The following is a 20,654-nucleotide window of genomic DNA, read 5'->3' as shown; positions in this document are numbered from 1 at the left end:
AGCACATTACCCTTGATCTCATCCAAAGTGAACTTTGGTTTCTGCTCAAGATTATTTTGAATCCATGTGTTGGCAGGAGCCAGAGTCTGCTTCTGTTGTCCTATAATTTTCTCCCTGTGAACAATCTTTTAATCCTTGTAAGCAAAGATTTTTTTTTGTGCAGTGCTGCCTTTATAGCTTGGGCCTGTAGCTTTTGGGGATTTTGGAATAATCTGTTTGCAAATCTCTGGGGAACTTGCTTGGGCAGCTTCAGCTCTCTTCCTTACTTCATTTATTGCTAGCATCAGCTTGGTTGTATCGCCCTGGGATTAAGACACAGGGGATCACAGTCTGCCCTGAGTGTGGAAGGAGCAAGGGCTCTTGATTGATCAACCTTCTCATCTCTCTTTTGTAGGACACTCTGTATTAGCTGCAGTTGCTCTTCTTTTCTGTTCTTGTCCACCACTGATGCTCGCTGGGCAACCTGATTATAATTAGCTTCCCACCCTTTTGAGGATCAGTATTCTCTACAGGTGTGACAGGAATATTGTCACAGGGTTCACTCATTCTCACTAAATATGGTTTCCGCGGCTTCTGAAATCTGATGCTGTGAACAGTTTATGAGTGAAGGGCTCAGCTCTGCATTGGTAGTATGATTGTTCCTAGTTTCAGTGAATGTGCTTCTCATAAAGAATTTCCTTCTTGTTGTGGATAAAATCTAAATAATTTCACCCAGTGCTCCAGTGAGGTTCAGCTTATATTGGGACCGAAGTCCTCTTGTCTGTTTTGAAATCCAATGTTCATCACTGCAGGAGTCCATTTCAGAAAGTGTGACTATTTTATTGCAGGAATTAGGGTGGCAGTAGGTTAGTTCTTTTCATGATTCTGCACTACACAAAGCATTTTTATCTATAATATATGGAACCTCCTTATGGGCTAGATATAGTTTTTCTCTTGTCTTGCTCTTATCTGGAGACTTGGCTTCTTGTAGTTTGCTCAGCTGTCTTCTTTATACACTGCTAACTATTGCTTTCCCTCTTTTCCATTAAAACTTCAGGAACCAATTATAGGAGCTCTTTTATATCATAAAGGTAATCTATGTCTTATTATCAGGGTCATGATATAGAAAACCCTGATATTTCTTAATAAATGCATGCCATCTTCACATAGAAATCCACTACACCTTGAAGCATTTATCCCATTTCTAGAATAGCATTATCAAGTTATTTCTGACTCAGCTATGATATCAGATTAAAATAGAGTTGTTTTTAAATTTAGAATGTGATCCTACCCATGAGAAACTTATGGTATATACCTGGATTATAGAACTAGCCATTAAAGAACCAGCCATTGAGTATCACATTGTTCTATGAAGTGAGGATATATGAAGAAGAAGACATGGTCTCTGTCCAGGATGAACTTAATATAGGGTGGGTGTCAGCTGTCACTGAAAGTGCAAATGAGTGACACAACATGTGACAATGCCATGACCTGAGAGCCATTTGCCGTTTTATTTCTTATATTTAGGATTACTGGATTTTTACTAACTGGAATAGAAATGATATCTGATGATGGTCTGATGATACATAGCTATATCAGAGCAGTAACTGATATGACCTCAAAATAAAGTTAGAGCATTATGGCTCCCAGACTCTTCCTTATTCGATCCTGGACCATCATGGTGTAAGGAGGGCCCATCCTGTTGTGGGCAGTATCACAAGGATGGTCCCTCCCTTAACAGGTTGGCTCAATTTGCTGTGGACAGGAACACAAGGATTGTTCTGTCAATCAAGAATCAAAATCCATTCTTGCCAATAGGCCAAATTTTCCTCAGATATGGCTCAAGACTTTGTCAAGTTAGCAACTGAAGCTAAATAGATTTATAACTAAATTGATAAATCTAGATTGATAAATCTAAGATAAATAGATTGATATTTTCTAATTGAATTTGAGCCACAATCTCCCGGAAAAAAATCTGACAGTATAAACCTGTTTAAAGGTTAAAGAAATCCTAGCTTGGAACCTACTATTGCTATTTTCCTAAGTGGTCATGTTGACAAATTTTTTTTCCTAAAGTTTTATGTAATAGCTATAGCCAGAGATCTGCATTGTTCTCAGCCTTTGTCTGAGAAGCAATTGTTGTAATGGGTACCAATTAATTCAGAGTCATAAAATTGCTCAAAGGACTGAGAATGATCAGCTTCATGGCTCCAGGTATACCACGGAAGCATGAGGAAAGAATGCAGGAGCCCAATGATGAGAAGTGCTATCGAGCATTTTTTTCTGGACATGCCATGGCCATAGCATTCATAAACTCCAAGAATCTGTCAGCTGCACAGGACTTCCAATAGACCGGGAAGCCAAAATTCCATAATAAATGAGGAAGAGCTTCTAATACTCCAACCAAAATAAAGGTCTATTGAGAGTCATTGATTCTGGGAGGGGATGAATCTCTATTACAGAGGTTGGGTATATACTGCTATATGGCTCATGATCCAGCAATGTTATCTCAGGAATGCATGCATTCTTTTATAGACAGCACTAATTGGATTTATTGGGTTATTAAAAATAAAACAAGGGAACATAATGTTGCAATTGGGACATATTGGGAGAAATCCAGTGCAAACTAGGAATGCGATCATGGTAGATGAATTTAATATTTCATAAAATCAAGCTAAGAAATTCTGAATGAATAAAAAAATTAACAAAACAAATTGTGAGCTTGTGTGGGACATTTCAGATTTGGAATGCAATATGAGTTAGGTGATGATGGAACTTACAAATATTATGGTCTTGTCTTGAGTGTGTACATTAGAAGCAAGAGTAAATAAAACTTTTGACAGTTCAAGTCTACTTCAAAATGCTGAAATAGTAGTGACAGTGTCCGGGTCAGTTGTGGCTAAGGGATATGATGGAAATCCTCCCCTGCTGTGATGCACTGGAGCAGGTCCATGTGTCAGGCCTCCCCACTTCAGCTACTCCCTTTTCTTCTTCTTTCCAGATTTAGTAAATCTCTGGCAGCAAAGGAGGCAACACTTTGTGATGACGAACATCACAGTCAGCACGCAGGCAAGCAGGAATCCAAGCACGTCCAGAGAGTGGTACTGGTACCAGGTGAGGTCATGCGCTGCCACACGAAGGTGCTTGGCTCCCTTGTGGCGCATGACAAACTCGATCCAGAAGACGGCTCTGTCCAGGGGCTTCACGGGCTGGTCGTGGTGGATTCTTGATAGCCGCAGGGCGTTCTCCTTATAGCTAAAGACATCACCATCAAAAGCCAATTAGTTTACTTTCTTCAAGCCTATGAAAGGTTCAGGAAAAGCATCACGAGACTCAATAAATGTCATAGAGGAGCACTAGGTAGTGTGGTTTTGACTGGGACATGTTTGGAGGTTTGCCTGGAAGTTTCTATTTTCTGTGAAATTCTTTCCAAAACTGAAATGGGAAATCATTGTGGGAAGGAAATCTTTCCAGCAAAGGAAATGTCCATAGACCCTCCAGGCCCTGTAAATGAGATGGTTTATAGTTGGACACTGATCACACTGATGCTCTTGAGAAGAAACCGTCAAAATTCTTTGAAACCTCAATAAAAACACTATTAGTAATTAAAAATGACTACTCTTGAGGATAGAGTATACTTTGCACAAGCTGACTTAAGGGCTGCGATACAGGTCATTGATAACTTGCTTAGAAATTATTTCCATCGTCAAATTATTCTAAACTAACTTCTAATACAGTAAGTCTGTAGGGATATTTTACAGTCTTGATTGACAGTAAAAGCTCATTATACAGTGGTTAAATGAGTTTCATTGATCTTGTTGTTTTCAAACTAAGACTAATGATCAGATGACTTCTACCATCCCTTTGGATAGAATTTATCTCAACTAGTACGAACTTGAATAAAATCACTGTACTCACGAATAGTCATTAATGACTGTCTTCACTGCATGGAGCAAATCTGTACTGGAAATTGTGAGAATGTCCAGTCTCACACCTGCTCCTTTGGTCTTCATGTGAACAACATTATCAAATTGGTCTCCAAACAAAGGAATGCCAATTACAGGGATTCCGTGGTAAATTGCCTCATGAATGCCATTGGTGCCACCATGAGTTATAAAAGCTCTGGTTTTCGGATGACCTAGCAAGGGGAGAAATAAAAGGCAAACATTAAATATAAATCTGAGAAAGAAAAATGAGAGAGGAAAAAAGGCACAGAAAAGGCAATTATTCTCTCAACAACATTATCATACCCATGGAATGGAAGTGAAGTCCTCTCGTGTCTTAGATATGGAGCATCACAAGTCTACGGATGATAATTGAAGGCCAACCACATAGAGGAGGTAGGGTGTGGAAGTCAAATAATTTTTGCAGTGGGCAAAAAGGAAGAGCACCTTCCAAGTGGAGTAAACAGCAAGTGCGAGCACAGGAGAGAATGTTCTCCTAAAGAGACAGTGAAGCCACTGCTTGTGATGGCCCCTTCCATGTGGTAGGGTGCTGTTGCTCATACTGATGGGATGAGGCTTTGGACAAGCAATACTTCATCCAATATAAGACTGCCTCATAATGTGGAGTTTTGGGGGAGCTAGTAAATGAAGGGTCAGTAATGAAAGAATACCATCTTCACTGGCATTTGAAATTGTGCTACCCTAGAGGAAAGGGAAGATGTAAAGGTTTCAAAATAGGAGGTGAACACACAAACATGAAGAAGTGATTTAAGTTTATCTGAATGAAAACTACAGAAGAGATAATAATGGATTCTCCCATCTCCACTGTTACTGTACACCATATTTACATAAGTTCTTTATTTTCTCCAGGACTAGTTCATTTATGACATTTGTCATAAATGCATTAGTGTGGACATCCCCTCTCCTTAGCAGCCATTCCTATGTCTCAGGCATCTCCCTATGCTTACCAAGAAGGTCATTCTGGGGAATCCATTTGTACAGCCGAGTGTTGGAGCCCAAGGTGTCTGGCTTCTTGCCTTCAAATCGCCAAAGAACCTGTTAAGATGAAGTTAGCCTCTTATTACTTTGGTCAAATGTCAAGTTCCTCCTGCTAGTTTTTTTTTTTTTTTTGAGACATTAAGAATCAAAGCAGATAAACCCAGTCCCTAATGGCCAGGCAGTGAGGATGGATGATGGGAACAATGAAGAACTGCTACAGCAAGGATGTAAGTTCTCTTCACTGTCCTGCAGTTGGTCTCATGCTTATCCGAGTTTCAGCATGGCACCTTAATATTTAATCAACAACAACTTCGGCAAAGTTAGGTCCAGTAATATCAAGCAGGAGTTAATAAATGTGTCAGGGTTGGAGAGATGGTTCAATGGTTAAGAGCGTGCTCTTCCAGAGGACCTGGATTCAATTCCCAGGACCCACATGGTAGCTCAAGAGTATCTCCTATTACTCCAGTTACAGAGGACCGGACGCCCTCACACAAACAAATATGCAGTCCAAGCACCAATGTACGCTAAAAAAAAAAGAAATGTGTTCTTATAGTTCCAGTTCAATAATGCACCAATGTTAATAATATGCACCTTCATTTTTCCCATATATTTACAGCATTTTTATTTTTGAAATTCAATATAAATCTTTGTCAATGATATTCATGTTAGTTTACTTAGAATCATTTTATAATAGGTATTCTTTTTTAGAGTAGGTCCTTGTAGCACGACACTGTGTAAGCTTGTGTTTATTTCCAGACCACATGATTATAGGTAACCTAACAGTTTGTGGATCCTGATAATCTATCTTTGCTTACCCACTAAATTGAGGGTTAAATATTAAAATATTTTTATAACAATGTGGCATGACCTGGCATTAATCCCCCAACATGGAATCAAGAGCATAATGTCTGTGGGTACTCTAGCAAAGCATCTAGAATAAGATAATCTGAAATATACTTTACAGCTGTCTCTTTTTTATATGTCCTGTATTTTATGAGTTTAATTTTAATTCTTCAACCTTGGTAAGTCATACTCTTTTTCAAGTACTGTCTTTTTCAAGTATTATCTTATGAGATGCTTATTAGGTCATTACTATCTTATCATGTATCAACTTAACAGGGGCAGAATTGCTAAAATCCCCCCCCCCCAAAATCAAAGATAGAAAAAAGAAGACAAATATCTAAATAATAAAAACAAAATGATATAAAAGATTAATAAACCAGAGTAGCACCAACTCCATTTTGAAGAGAAGGATTTCTTTTAGTCATATGTAAACTGGAGTGTCTGTATATGTGAGTGTGCATGTGTGGTGGTTTGAATAGTTATGGGTCCTGTGGATTCATGTGTTTCAATGTTTGACATATAGGGAGCGGCACTATTTGGAGGTGTGGTCTTGTTAAAGGAATCGTAACCTTGTTGGAGGAATTGTATCACTGTGGGGACATGCTTTGTGTACTCATATGTTCAACCTGTGCCCAAAGTGTCACACAGTCTCCTGCTGCTACCTGTGGATAAAAATGTAGAAATCTGCTTCTTTTTCGCCAACATGTCTTCCTGCATGCCCCTGGCCATGAGGATAATGAACTAAACCTCTGAAATGGCAAGGAAGCCCAAACTAAATATTTGAAATTTGATATTATATATAACTATAAGTATTGCTGTGGTCATGGTGTCTCCTCATAGCAATAAAAGCCCTATGAAAGTGTGTATGTACATATGCATGGAAGTATGTGTGGCTGTCATGACAGGCTGGATAAGGGCATTGAATCTCAAGGAGATACAATTATAGGCAGTTTTGAGGTGATAAATATGGCATCTCAAAGTAAGTTCATGTCCTCTGGGAGAGCAATGCTTGTTCTTCAAGGATGAGGCACTTCTCCAGTCCTACACCTGCAAATTTTGAGTGCTTCCTTGTTGTTACAGGGCCAGTGCACTTACTGATTATAATTTAAGTGTTGTATAGTTATACTTTAGTGTGTGCATAATCTTCAGATATCCTCCAGGAAAATGGAGGAAGTAACAAGCCACAGTTTTGTGCATATACTACTTTCCTACCATCAAGTTTGCAAACACTTGTTAAATGTTTTTCTTTTTAAACACAATGTTAATAACAACGTTATTATTCAAAACGACCACCCAATATTTGGCATCCCCCCCCACCGTAATTCCATGTCACAAGTGACCTCAGGGACGAGCTAGATCTAGTAATGCAGCTTCAATTTCACATGAGGTTTCTACAGTCACACCAGAACAGGATGTAAACATGTCCGTGAGGATGCCACACTGAGGCACTGTTTCTCACCTTCTGTGGAATCTGGGCAAGGCCTGCTGCAATCACATTGGCCCTTTCTTCTGTTAGGGCACCCACCATGGACCCCAGGGAAAACACCACTACACCATGTTCTCCGGAAGACTGGACGAAGTCTTCTATTTCCTGTTGATGAAATATCAGCCCATTGCAAACAGCAGCAACACCAAGGTGATATCAACCTGCATAAAATTGATACCAGCATTGGCAGGAAGAAACTGAGCAGCATTAGAAACTGTCAGAATAGTGGGAGCTTTAAAACTATTCATATCCACAAGAAGATGTAAGTTTTAGTAGTGTAAGGTTACAGCTCTTTGTGTTACACGTATTCATACTCATACAAACAGTTCTGGAACATTTTTATCTTGAAAGGCAAGATTACTTGATATTAAATTCAAACTTTTTCTCCTTTTCCAGTCCCTTGGCCACCAAATATCTGCTTTTTGTTTCTATTATTTGGAACAGTTTAGGGAGTTCTCATAAGGTTTTATTTCTGTCTTGCTCATTGGCTAGTTTACTAAGTGTACTGACACTAAGTTCATACCGTGTATCTCTATATCCTAGCATTTTAAGTTTTAATGATTTTTTGTATTTGAAAAATACAAATTCAAAAATTATTTTATATAATTTTTACTAAACTATTCCAGTGATAGCCACATAACTTCTCTATGTAATAATTACTGTTGTATTGTGAGGACACACCAGGATTAAGGCGATTTCTAAAAGAAAGCATTTAATTGGGGGCTTGCATAAAGTTTCAGATAATTTTTCTATGACCATCATCATGGAGAACACCATGGCAGGCAGGCAGGCACAGCACAGCACTGGAATTTTAACCCACAACTAAACCTGTACCATAAGTGGCAGACAGATAGAAAGGTCAAGCATAGCTTGTGCTTTTGAAATCTCAAAGCCTACCTCCAGTGGCACATTTTATCCAACTAAGCCACCCTTCTAATCCTTCCTTAACAATTCACCAATTGAGAACGCAAAATTAAAGAATATGAGTTTATGGGGTCATTCTTATTCAAACCACCATGTACTCTTCCCTTTAGGAATAGTGCTGCTATGAGCATCCCTGCATTACTATCTCATAAAGGTCCTTCATTCAATTCTTTTACATATATACTCAGTAGTGGAATTCACGGACCACAAATCTATTTCTAATTTCATTAAGACTGTCCGTTCTGTTTTCATTTGTGCTCTTTCTATCAGATGGTAGTTTTATTGGAAAGAAATTTACTATATGCTGTTATTTTTTTTTACTGTATACATTACTGCAAATGTCTGTATATGTATATATGTGCAGGAGTGTGCTTTCACTTGTGTGATTGATCAAGAAAGTAAATAGAGCCATTGTTACCTGTTTTTCTTTGTTCACACTCCATCTACTTTCTCTCTAATTGCTTTGTATGCATCTCATCTTCTGGAACTCTCTCTGCATTTAGTATTTGTGTGTTTTCTACACTCAAATATAAGAAAGTATTTTTATAACAAAATCTTGCTGAATTAATTTAATCCAACTGATAGTCACACTCTTGTTATGGTGTTATACAGGTGTTTCTACAGACAGCTTTCTTTACCTAAATTCCTATAACTCTCTGAGTTTGATGAGCATTCTGAAGGAATAAAAAAATAATCATCCTTGCTAACAATTCAAGGAAAACAGAAGCAAACAAATGGGACAATATTTACCTTTGGCAGAGGCTTGGCAGGTCTGCAGTGGAGTCCTCCAACATAATCAAAGTTTGGTAAGACAGGGTGAGGAAATTCCAAATCCCAGTAGGTTCGAATGAGCCATATATCTGCCTTCCCCATCATCTCAGAGAGTGTTGTGGGTCTTCCTGAAGAGGAATCAGAACATCTCTCCATCCTCTTTTCAAAGTGGTTAAGGCTTCCCATGGGGAGTCAACAAAGTCTAGCCCATTGTTTTGAGGCAGGACCAAGGCCGTCCTCCCATATGTAGGCCAAGCAAGTTATCCCTCCAGAGAGAATTCGTTTAAAAAAAAAAAAAACAGAACAAGAAGTAGGGATAAATCCTGCTTTCACTGCCAGTGACCCCACAGTCTGCCCCAGCCATACAACTCTCACCCACATAAAGAGGGCCTAGTTTGGTCCAGTACTTCCTTGCTGTCAGGCCAAAGCTGGAAGACTTTCATTAGCTTAGGTAAGCTGTTTCAGTGGGTATCATCATTATGGTGTTGATCTCTTTGCTCATATTCTCACTCCTCTCACTCTTCGACTGGACTTTGGGAGTTGAGCTCAATTGGAAACCACTCTTAACTGTGATTTATATATCCAGTGAGAATCTAATGAAGAACACTATTTTTTTTTTCTTTGAGAGCAGTTGTTAGTTGGAGATAGCTTTACGGTTAAGGATGGGAGCTCAAACCAACTTCCCTCTCTCCACACTGAGATTCTGTGTCTTGAACCTAAGCCCTGTGCATGCTGCCACAGTGTCTGTAACTTCATATTTACAAATTTCCTTTTGTGTCTCAGACACTGTTCCTTGATGTCTCTCAGTCCTATCATACTTAGGACTGAGTGTTCCAAAGTCCTTTACTCTCTGCACAGTATCCTGTTTTGGGTCTCTGTATTAGTTTTCATCCACTACAAGAGAATGCTTTCCTGATGATGGGTGAGCAAGACATTGATCTTTGGGTATAGCAAAATGTTATTAGGAGTCATTTTATTCCTGTGTTCCTTTAGCAGAACTGTAGTATTTAATTTTTCCCTAGGCCCATGGCCTATCTAGTTTTAGGTTTTTGATTAGCCGAGCACTGTCAGGTAAGGAAGTGGCTGTAAATGCAATCAGAGTGGTTGGTTGCTACTACATGTGTGCCACTGTTGCTCCAGTGTATCACATAGGCAGGTCACCTCTCTAGGTTTAAGACTGCATAGCTGAGTTGGTGGTTATATTTCTCCTCTGATAGGTTCTAAAGTACCTTTAAATACCAGTCAGTAAGGTGAATACTAGTCAGTAGGGGTGAAGGCTCTAGGTAGGCCTTCACTCAACTTCTCCATTTTCAGTAAGTTAAATGAGTGTGATCTTCAGCAATAGGGGCTTACCATTGTTTCTTTGGGAGTAGTCAATCGCCTTGACAATAGTCCGAGTTTTGGGAGGTTATATTGGGCCCTTTGGTCAACAAGTCAATTAGATGTACTCTGTTCATGGCACAAGAAGCATCTCTTTGTTCTAAAAGATGCATAGTCTCCTTAATCACTTGGTAATTCCACTTAGATTTATTTCATAGTAGAAATAAAAACTTCTATAATGGAGGATTTCCATACAACCAGTCAAATGACCCTTGAATTTGTTGTTTTTTCCTGTATTCTATCACTTACTTCCCTCTTTCCACAGCCTCTTCCTCATTCAGTTCTGCTTCAGTCTTCCGACTGACTCTCCACATCCATATATTGTATTTCCTCTTCCTTCGGAGATCTGCTCTTCTCCCAACCCCTTACTCTATACCAAACCTCTGTAGTTTTGCATATTGTGGTATGTCTACATGTAAAGCAAACAATATAGTATTTTTCTTTTTTGGGGACATGACTTTCTAGCTCTAGCTATTCATTTGTGAATTTCATAATTTAGTTTTTCTTTTTCAAGGCTGGATAATATTTCATTATGTAACTACACTACAATTTTATTATCTAATAATCTGTTGATAGGGAGTTTTCAATTTCTGGCTATTATGATTAGGGTAACAATACCATGGATGAGCCAGTGTTTCCCTGGTAGGTTATAGAATCCTTTCAATACATGCCCAAAATGAGTATATTTGAACCTTAAGGTATTGCTTTCCATCTTCCTGAGGAACTCCCATAGTTGCTGTAAAATTTACATTCCTACTAGCAGTGGGATGAGTGTTCCCCCCTCCCACATTCTTGCCAGCATGAACTGTCATTTTTTTGTTGATCTTGGCCATTCTGACTGGTTCTAGATGAAATCTTAAAGTAGTTTTAATTTCCCTTTCCCAGATGACTAAAGATATTGAATGCTTAATTTTTGGTCAGGCATTTGTGTTTTATCTTTTTTAAGAGAGTTTTTGTTTAGTTCTGTACCTCATTTTAAATGCTTTTATCTTTCTTTCATCTTCTTTTTTGGTGGGCATATAAATATATTTGCATATATCTATGTATCTTTATCATTTATCTCTCTATCTATCTCTATTTGTCTATCTGCATCCATGTGTATAATGTTTCATACGCGTTTGTAGTATCTTTCTAATACTGTAATATATATCTTTCTCATACTTATGCTTAGAGATAAAGTCACTCTGCCAGCAACTTTGCAGAAGATACCACTTTTGTATCATAACCTTGGGAATTTATAACTACCAAAATATCTAAACATGCTATTAAAGTATAATGAGTGCCATTGTCTGAGGCAGGGCAATAGCACAAGCAAGCACATGCAAACTCACAATGAATAAGCAAAATTGGCCCAAACAACCTCTTAGAGGACCAAAAGCATGGTAACTAACTACTCGTACTTCTAGCCAATCACAACACTTCAACAGTTGACTGACAGTTTCAAAAGAACCAAACAAAAATGTTCCTGTGGCAGCTTAATTTCCCTAACCACATAAAACCCACTGACCTTTTTACCATAAAGAGCTTCTTCTTCTGTATTGGACTCTCTCAGAGCCTGTGCCATTGCCTCTTAGTCTTCTCACCCCCTTGCCCCTGGAAAACAGGGATCACACAACAGGCAGCAGCAACAAGCCCATAACAACTACAACCGGAACCCAACATGGATGGCCCTCTTTTTTTCCCCTTGCTTTTTGGGTCCTCATTACCCTCCTTTGGCCATTTTTCTTTCTTGTTTGCTACCTCCACTGCTGTCCCTGTCCCTATTCTGCTGGCATCTTGAGTTTGTGCCCTTCAATCTGTTTTTAGTGAGTTGACCTCTATTTTCATTTTCTAAGCCCTTGGTGACTTGGCGCTTTCTTTTCTATGCCTACATTTTCTTTTCTTTTCCCTGTTTGTTTTCCTGGCTAGCAACTGATGGAGGAAGGTCATTGGTTAATTAAATAAAGAAGCTGCTTGCCCTGATAGGTTAAAACATAGGTGGGAGGAGTAAACAGAGCAGAATGCTGGGAGGAAGAGGAAGTGAGGTAAGACGCCTCAGACAGAGACGCCATCCTCCCTTCTCCCAGGCAGACACATGCGGTGAAGCTCCGACCCAGGTTGGATGTAGGCTAGAATCTTCCCGGTAAGACCGGTGCTCACAGATTATTAGAGATGGGTTGATCGGGATATCAGAATTAGCCAGTAAGGGCTAGAGCTAAAGGGCCAAGCAGTGTTTAAATGAATACAATTTGCGTGTTGTTATTTCGGGGCATAAGCTAGCAAGCGGCTGGGGTGCTGGGGACGCAACCCCACTGCTCGTATTACTACAAGCAACTTTCCATCTAACTCAGTCCGTCTAGGTGCCTCCACCAAAGGACTGACCACCCAGCAGGTAGAACCAATAAAGTACCCCCCCACTTGTCCTTTTCTCCCAGAGACACTGTGTGAGTATACGGCCATGGCCTAGCCAACCGTGCAAGTTCCTCACTGTAAGCAGCACACTTGGTCCGTGGACACTCCTTTCCCTTTCTGTTGTAAACCCCCTTGCGGCCTGAGAGCAACTAATGACTTTTGCCTGGGGTCACTCTCTAGGGTTGTCTGAAGCCTCTCTTGCTTTATAGGGAGTCCCAACCGCTCTTTGGAGTGTGAACTGTTGGACTTCTCCTAGTCCCTCTTCTCAACTAATCCGGTTACGTGGCCACCAGTTAGGGGCCACCAGGGCAGTGACCAGTCTCTTAATTCACGAGAAGGCTTTGGCTGTTCGACTGTGGTTAAATCCCCTTGTCCTTCCGGGATTGGGGATGTTCTCCTCAGATGGCAGCTGCTTCCACTAGCTTGACACTGGAGCTGACGAGGACTGAGATACAGTTGTTGCCACTCACCCCGTGTCTTCTGCCCGCTTTCTTCTTTGCTGCCCATACTTACTGGCTTGTCCTTGGGCCCATCGTGAATGGTGCGCCCTTCCCTGGAGGATGGGACTTTCCCTTCTCTGCCAGTGCTGCCACCACCCACTCCACGAAGTTGGCAAGAGTTGTGTGAGTTCCAGGCCAGGGCTGCTGCCCTGGATCTTGCCTGCTGTTTTTGCCTCCACCTGGCCTCCCACTCACAATATGCAGAGCCAGGAGCAGAAGCTGCCTTTTCTTGCCATTTTGGTGAGTTATTCCTGCAACACTTCTAAGCTGAGGTGGCCCGGGCCTTGGGCTCACTCTCCCCAACTGTCTTGGCCTCATTGAGCCCTGGTGTGGAGATTGCACCACCACATGACTTGTCCCTTGACAGCTGCAGGGTGGATGGGCCCCTGGCTGTGTTGGGCCCACCTCTATCTTCTGAGGACCTAGCTGGCCTCCTTCCTTCCTCAGTCTCTTCCTCCTCTACCATCTCCTCAAAGCTAAAGCTTGAGAAACACTTTTCCCAACTCCAACTCCTGCTGGGACAGTTGGTAGGGGACTGGCTAGCGATGTCATATCCCCTGGGGAGAGATGGTCTCACTGCTTTGAGATGTTGAGACTGAGTCCTGGAGGGGGAACCTTGAAAGACAGAGCTGCTCAGTTTTGTGGAGGATGAAGAAGGTTAGCCCAGCAGGAGTGGGTCGTGGAGGAGGGGTGGCTAGGCTGACCTCAGGGGGAGGAGGGAAGCCTCAGTGGCAGAAGTGTTGCCCACTGCTCCAAAGTGAAGGAGAAGGAGGAGGAGGAAGTTGTTTGGAGCTCCTTGTACCACCCAGAGCATCCCAGCCCAGTCTCAGCATTCCCTGTTCTACTATCATTGATGTCTGTGCAGCCACAGCTGAGAGATGCCTGAGAGGGAGAGCACGTTTTTGGTTAAGGTAGAAGGTGCTTCAGAGTATATTTTGGCCACAACTGATGCACTTCATGTGAAGATCTGGTGTTTGACATCCAGGAGTACCTAAGCCCTGGACTCTGCCCTGCTATCAGCCCCCTCCCATGACCCTTCCTCTGGCTCCTGGGACACCTTCCTCACAAAGGATAACACAGACAGCCTGGAGTTGCCCTGTCTGAATCATTCAGAGAGTCTTCCCTGCCAGGATCTGCTGCTGGGACCCAGTGAGGGTAAAATGACCACCTGTCGCAGGGTGCTTCTGGGGATCTCTCTGTCTGGCCAGTGTCCTTCTCTCCTAATTCTGCCACCATTGCTGCCTCCCACTTTGACTCAATGGAACTGCTTCCTGCGGAATTGCCCCCTTGCATTCCCATTGAGGAGGGACCACCAGCAGGGACAGTTCATCCCCTCTCAACCTCCTACTTTCCCCTGGATACTCCAGAAACAGCCACAGGGTCATTCCAGGGGGTGTCAAAGAGTGCGGAGGGGGATCAGCCCCTCTCAGGATATCCTTGTTTCCAAGGCCTGCTTTCTCGACTCAAGGCTACCCAGTTAGTGCTGGAAGGAGGCATTGATCCTCTGGTGTCTTCCTAGTATGTCACAGTGAGATAAGACATGGTGAATATGTGCTCAATTTCAACTTCCAGGGCGAGGCCAAATACCTGCATTTGTCACTGAATGAGGAAAGTCAATGCCGGGTCCAACATCTGTGGTTCCAGTCCATTTTCAATATCCTTGAGCACTTCCGGGTGCATTCCATCCCTGTGGAGTCTGGAGGCTGCAGTGATGCTGCCCTTGTCAGCGATTGTGCAGTGGCAGCAGAGCTGGGAACAGGCTGGGAGTCATGCAGGGGTGTGCGAGGGTGACTGATGCTACCCCAATTCTCCTTATTTTGAGCAAGTACTCAGATAATGGACCATGACGCTCCAAACACATTACAATGGGTACACTATGTTGAAGGCAGGCCTTGACCCCTCAGAATTCCTCCATTTGCACTCTGCTTATGATGATGCAGCAGAGACCCAAGCCTGTACAAATCTGCAATTTGGACTTAATATTAGCTTCGGACATGCTTACTGTCTGGGGGCAATATACTGATTCTCAGAATCCATGATTGGTCCACATGCCTATTTCCAACAAGTGTCCAACCTAGCCTACAGGCCCTCAAACGTTGTATGCCCCAGGACAGTGTAGGCTATTTCTGAAATCTTGTCCAGCAGGCTGTGGAACTATTTCCTGAATTTTTGACCCATATCAACAATGCTGTTAAAAAGCTCATCCTATCTGGCTCTACCAAGGATATTCTTATTATACAGCCAACCTGGGAGGGGCTCAACACTGTCACCTCTAATTGTACCTGTTAGAAATGAAAACAATCATAAGTAGGTCTTGGCCGTCCATGATATTGACACACAGACAAGCCCATTTCCATCTTTATGGCTTCCACCAATGCCTTGGTCAATGCTAAACTTGACAAGGATGATAATTTCGCCCTGCCAAACCATATTTATTGGGGATGTGGACAGTCTGGCCACTTACATAGGGATTGTCCCAAGGCTAGTCCAAAGACCTAATGCCCTAAATGTCAAAAGGATTATCATTGGGCACAAAACTCTAGAAGTTCCCAGTGGGTCCTGACATAAGCGATAAACTAGACAAGGGCTTCACACTCCTGGTACATGAAGGTAAGTGGCGTGCCTTGGTGTGCAATGGTTAAGGTGAACTGGTTCACTATGCAGATCTCTTCCATTTCAGAAGCATAGTAGATATCCTTTAAAAAGATGGATTGCCCCAATACTTTTGTTCTCTCCGCTGAGGTTACTTGAACAGCTGTAGAACCAATCTTAATAGAGATTGGTGTCTTTGTGAGATAGCTTGACAGCATTGTGGAATACCGTTAGGTGCTCTTCCAGAGCCAGGACAGCAGCAGAAAGTTTCTGTTGCTCATGCTCTATGTGCTCAGCCAGCTTCCCAGGATAGTCTATGAAAATAAGTCATTTTTTTGCCCTTTAGGTCAGTAATTAGCTGCTGGTGGTACTTGTACTCTGATCCAGAAGTTTCAGTTATAGATATAGACTGCAGAGACATTGTTGTAAGAAAAGCCAGGAAAAACAATAAACCACTTAGAGAGGAAATCTGTTTTAAAGCCATTGCTAGGTCCAGTATGGATACCCTGGATAATCATTTCTCTCGGAATAGACAACTTTCTGCCCTCCCCCTTTTTAAAATTAAAGATTTAAAATTATGCCACCCCATCAGAAAATGTCATTGCTCTGGCTGCTATAGCCTTTACAGATGCTAATAAAACTAATTTTTGGTTGATAATAATGGGAGTTAATATCAAGGAAAGGGTGTATACCTAAGCAAATCCTGGATCAGTGCAACCAGGATAGTTATTGGCGGTCCTTAAGGTATTGGAATAAGAATAAGAATAAGAATCTGTAAATATTTTCTCAGACAGATAGCCACTATGCCATACAAGCATGCAAAATACTATCTTTGCACAAAATTAAAGTCCCAAAAGGATTCCATCTCCCAAACTATGCAAACTATTCAAGACTTATTACAATACAGAGTACACACCTGGCACAAATCTCATATCAGATTGCATATGGGACTAGCAGGAATGCTAGCAACAGGCAACCACAGAGTAGACTGCCTAACTATGATTATGACAGTGCCCTTGCCTTTGCTGGAACGGTCTAGGAACCTCCATCAGCAATTTCATTTATCCCCTCAAAATTTGCTCAAGTTCTACCTGGTTTACTATATCCCAGCTGTAAACATTTAATCAGAACCTATGCAACTTAATTAACACGAGCTGAGCCATTGGATTTGTCTACCACATTCTTTGACCAATTGTGGGATCACATAAAATCCATGCTAGAACCCTCTAAACTTGTTGCATGGTGCCTTATGGGAGGGATGGTAGTGACACTAATATTTCTGCTTAAGAATCTTCTACAGCTCAGATCCTGATAACAGCAGATGAACAAGGCAACGCTCCAGGTATTAATGGCTATGGAGCATGCTGGACCAAAACCTCCAAGGGAGGTGGTCCATGGTTGGCTAACACAAATGCAGGAGGCTATTTAAAGCCCTAGTACTCTGAAAAGTCTCTTCTTGCTTCTGACTTCTTGGGACCTTCTGGGGACCCAACCCTCTGAGGACTTATAGTCAAAGTCAGGTAAGAGCCTGTCCAGCAGGCCAGCCTATGATAGGCACATCCCCAAATGCTGGCGGGGTCACTGAAGTGGGGTTATAAAATTCCATAACTCCCACTTGATTGCCAAATAAGAATAAAATAAAAAGAGTGAGATGAGGCAAGGCAATAGCACAAGCACAGGCAAGCACATGCAAACTCACAATGAATAAGCAAAAATGGCCAAAACAACCCGTTAGCAGACCAACAGCATAGTATCTAAACACACACACACACTTAGTCCATCACAACATCCAGCAGCGACTGCCAGTTTCAAAAGGGCCAACCAAAAACGTTCCTGTTCTACCTTAATTTCCCTAAACCTCCAAAACCTCTGTCTTTTTTTTTTCCAATAAAAAGCTCTGTATTGGAATATCCCAGAGTCTGTGTTTTTGCCTCCATGTCTTCTCACCCCCTTCTTCCCCCGGGGAAACAGGGATCACACAATAGGCAGCAGCAACATGCCCACAACAACGACAATTGTCTATGAATCCTCTTTGTCATACTCAGGGAAACACTTTTCTTGAAAGTCTCCATCTAGTTTTCCCTGGTTGATGCCGAAACCCTGATGAGTGAGCCTCTCAGGGAACTGAGAATTTTATGCTGTTTTGCTTTGTTTTGCGATATTCTGATAGAGCTCGGGGTGGTCCCTACGTCACTAGATAGCCAAAGTTGACCTTGAATTCCAGATCCTCTTTCTCCAAGTCTGACCTGCTGCGGTGATGGGTGTGAACTGGCACTCACCCAGTGTGGACTTTTTGTGGGGATTTAGTTTCAGGATTTCATTTTGAGACACAGTCTCACTGTACCAACCTGGCTGACCTCCGAGAAAATTTTCTATTATACCTGAGTTCCTTGTCCTCATATTGTGCTTCATGATTGACTGTGTAATAATTAGGTGTATGTAAGTTTGTTTGTAGATAATAAGGGTAAACAAGTCACAAAATATGGAAAGAGAGCTGTTTGTTCATTAGGTATATTTTAAAACACTGAAACTAGTAATCATTATTTCTGCACTTCAATGTCATACATTTTAAATACAATTTCAATCATCCTAATAAATAAACATAGATTCTTCATAGATGCTAAATTCACATGTTTTATTTGCTTGGTACATAGACAGTGTATTCACAGCTGTGCAGAAATTTAGTAGGTGAAATGAGAAAGTGTTTCAAAGTATAAATGAGAAAACTAATTTATATAAATAAAAAATTTCTCGATGCTATGTAGATATCTATCTAGAAATATGTATTAGTCCTAAGCATAAATATATAAATCATGAAGACATTGAGTTTGTTTAAAGCTACTGTTTGGGGGGCTAGTGAAATGGATTAGAAGTAAAAGAGTTTACCATGCAAGTGTAATGACTTGAGTTCACTCCCCGTACAAGTTGGAACACCTGAATTCATCCTGAGAATCAACATGAAGGTAGAGATAAAAACTCTTCAGAGTTTAATCTGACCTCTTCATATGCCACACAGAGCATAAGTTCCAACCCAGAATTATAGTAATGGCAACAATATAATAATGATATTGATGATGCCACAACTGAGGTAAAGCTACTTTTTAAAAGCATGAACTGAAATGGCTTGCACATATGTTAATTAGGGAAATTTTTAAAGTTTTGTTTTGTGGGTCTATACCTTTCTGAAGTGTCCTGTTCATGTCATAGACAAGGTTTTGTAGTTGACATTGGGACATAAGCTTTTCTACAACGCTTTGAATTTGGCAGATAATTTCACAGACTTTTCACCATTTTACTTAGGAGAGATAAATCTTCCTGCTGCCAATCCTGTTGATTCATGTTCATATTCAATGACACAGCAAATTGAGAATGCAACAATCCCAATTAAATAGGTACTTACCTAATACTTTACTGTAAAACTGATTCCACTTCTTCTCGTTAAATGTTTGGAACCAAAAGTCAAAATAAAACACATAGATTAGATTTTGCACCCTCTCCGTGAATGTCAATCGATCACTCAACTGTGACATAGCAGGAGGCACGTAGGAAGGAGGCAGTGGCAGTCCTCCACTATACTTTTCATATGTGGAGCCAGGAAAGAATCTCAGACTGTACACAAGTGGTATCTTGAGAATCTCAGCCAGCAGGTCACCGCAGGGTATGAAGGGATCTGATACTATGACATCAAAGCTTGAATTTTGTAGTTTTGTCATGAGATCCTTGTTAAAAACTACATCTTTGCAGAGACTTTCAAAATAGTCTGAATATAACCAAACAACGTCTTGCAACATTAAAAAGTATCTCCAAAATGACTTCTTTGACATCTCATAAATTTGTTTCCTAATTGACTCCATGAAAAGTCCCTTTACATCAGCCGTGGAATATGATGAAGGATATGTTTCAAATTCAATAGCAGATGTGTTATCAACCTCATAAGAAAGGAAAGATGAGGGTCTCAGAACAGTCACTTCATGACCCTTCTTCACAAGCTCATCTAGGATTATCCTTAAATTGAGCCAATGGCTGTATTCCATTGGCCACACCAGCACCTTCCCAGCACTGCCAGATCCAAAGAAGCTACTCAGCTGTAGCAGGAGTAGGGCTGCTGTCATTTTCACAGACATCTTGGTTAAATTCAGAGTTTCGTTTCAAATGGTGGTGGCTCAGCTCTTGGAGTGAAAGAAAGGGTAATGGTCAGTTAGTTAAAGTATAACTTGTACCTACTAAGGCAAATAGACATGGAATAGTCACAACCCCAGGATGTCAAGTGCAAAAACCAGGAGGCAGATGTGCACATCTGAAATGACTCCTAGTTCTCAATGATCTTGAATATATAATGTACTTAGAGAACAGTGGAAAGCAAGATCTCTCTGTGCTTCTAATGTAGCTTCCTTAATGACAACTTGAAGTAAAGACTAACTGTTGATTCACATTTTTTAAATATCACAGTTCAGTGTGTCTTTATAAGAAGTTAGCAGCATGGATCATTTATCACACTATTTAATGATTTTATATTTCTGAATCAGTGGTTCATAGTATAACCTTACAATTATAAATACTGCAATTATTTTTATCTTAGATAAAATATCCCTGTTCTTTTTGCCTTTCCATTGGTTTCAGCTCTGCCCAACCAGGAATCTGTTTTCTTTTAACTAGTCATTCTGGCAGGAGTGAATATATTCTAGTGAGACAATTTTCCTTTCCTCCTTGGTATCAGACTATTAAAAGAATGGACGCTAAGAAATTAGAATTTTCCTGGAGACCTTCTGCTGAGAGAGGAAATGACTGATGCCTTGGGGACACAGGAGGAATCTGTCCTCAAAAACCCTTTGCAAAATATACCTG

General features: G+C 41.0%; 1 protein-coding gene and 1 pseudogene across 2 annotated transcripts; one reads left to right on the top strand and one right to left on the bottom strand.

Moving 5' to 3' along the window:
• Nucleotides 1-2,612: 2,612 nt before the first annotated feature.
• On the bottom strand, nt 2,613-19,961 carry LOC101979685 (UDP-glucuronosyltransferase 2B13-like). Of its 2 annotated transcripts, none has more exons than XM_005359405.2 (6): nt 19,210-19,961; nt 8,926-9,074; nt 7,225-7,356; nt 4,892-4,979; nt 3,898-4,117; nt 2,613-3,234 (listed from the first exon to the last, which is right to left on the bottom strand). In XM_005359405.2, exons 1-6 carry the CDS (start codon nt 19,931-19,933, stop codon nt 2,955-2,957), a joined length of 1,593 nt encoding a protein of 530 aa, XP_005359462.1. In that variant the 5' UTR covers nt 19,934-19,961; the 3' UTR covers nt 2,613-2,954. The 2 variants fall into 2 exon arrangements, with proteins under 2 accessions (XP_005359462.1, XP_013206283.1); XM_013350829.1 differs by lacking the exon at nt 19,210-19,961 and adding an exon at nt 11,834-11,909.
• Nucleotides 13,120-15,064, top strand: LOC101986765 (annotated as a pseudogene).
• Nucleotides 19,962-20,654: the final 693 nt, after the last annotated feature.

The sequence above is a fragment of the Microtus ochrogaster genome, linkage group LG1 (assembly GCF_000317375.1).
Source record: "Microtus ochrogaster isolate Prairie Vole_2 linkage group LG1, MicOch1.0, whole genome shotgun sequence".
NCBI classification, from domain to species: domain Eukaryota; kingdom Metazoa; phylum Chordata; class Mammalia; order Rodentia; family Cricetidae; genus Microtus; species Microtus ochrogaster.
Note: the sequence above shows the minus strand (reverse complement) of the source record. Positions and strands in the feature narration are given on the sequence as shown.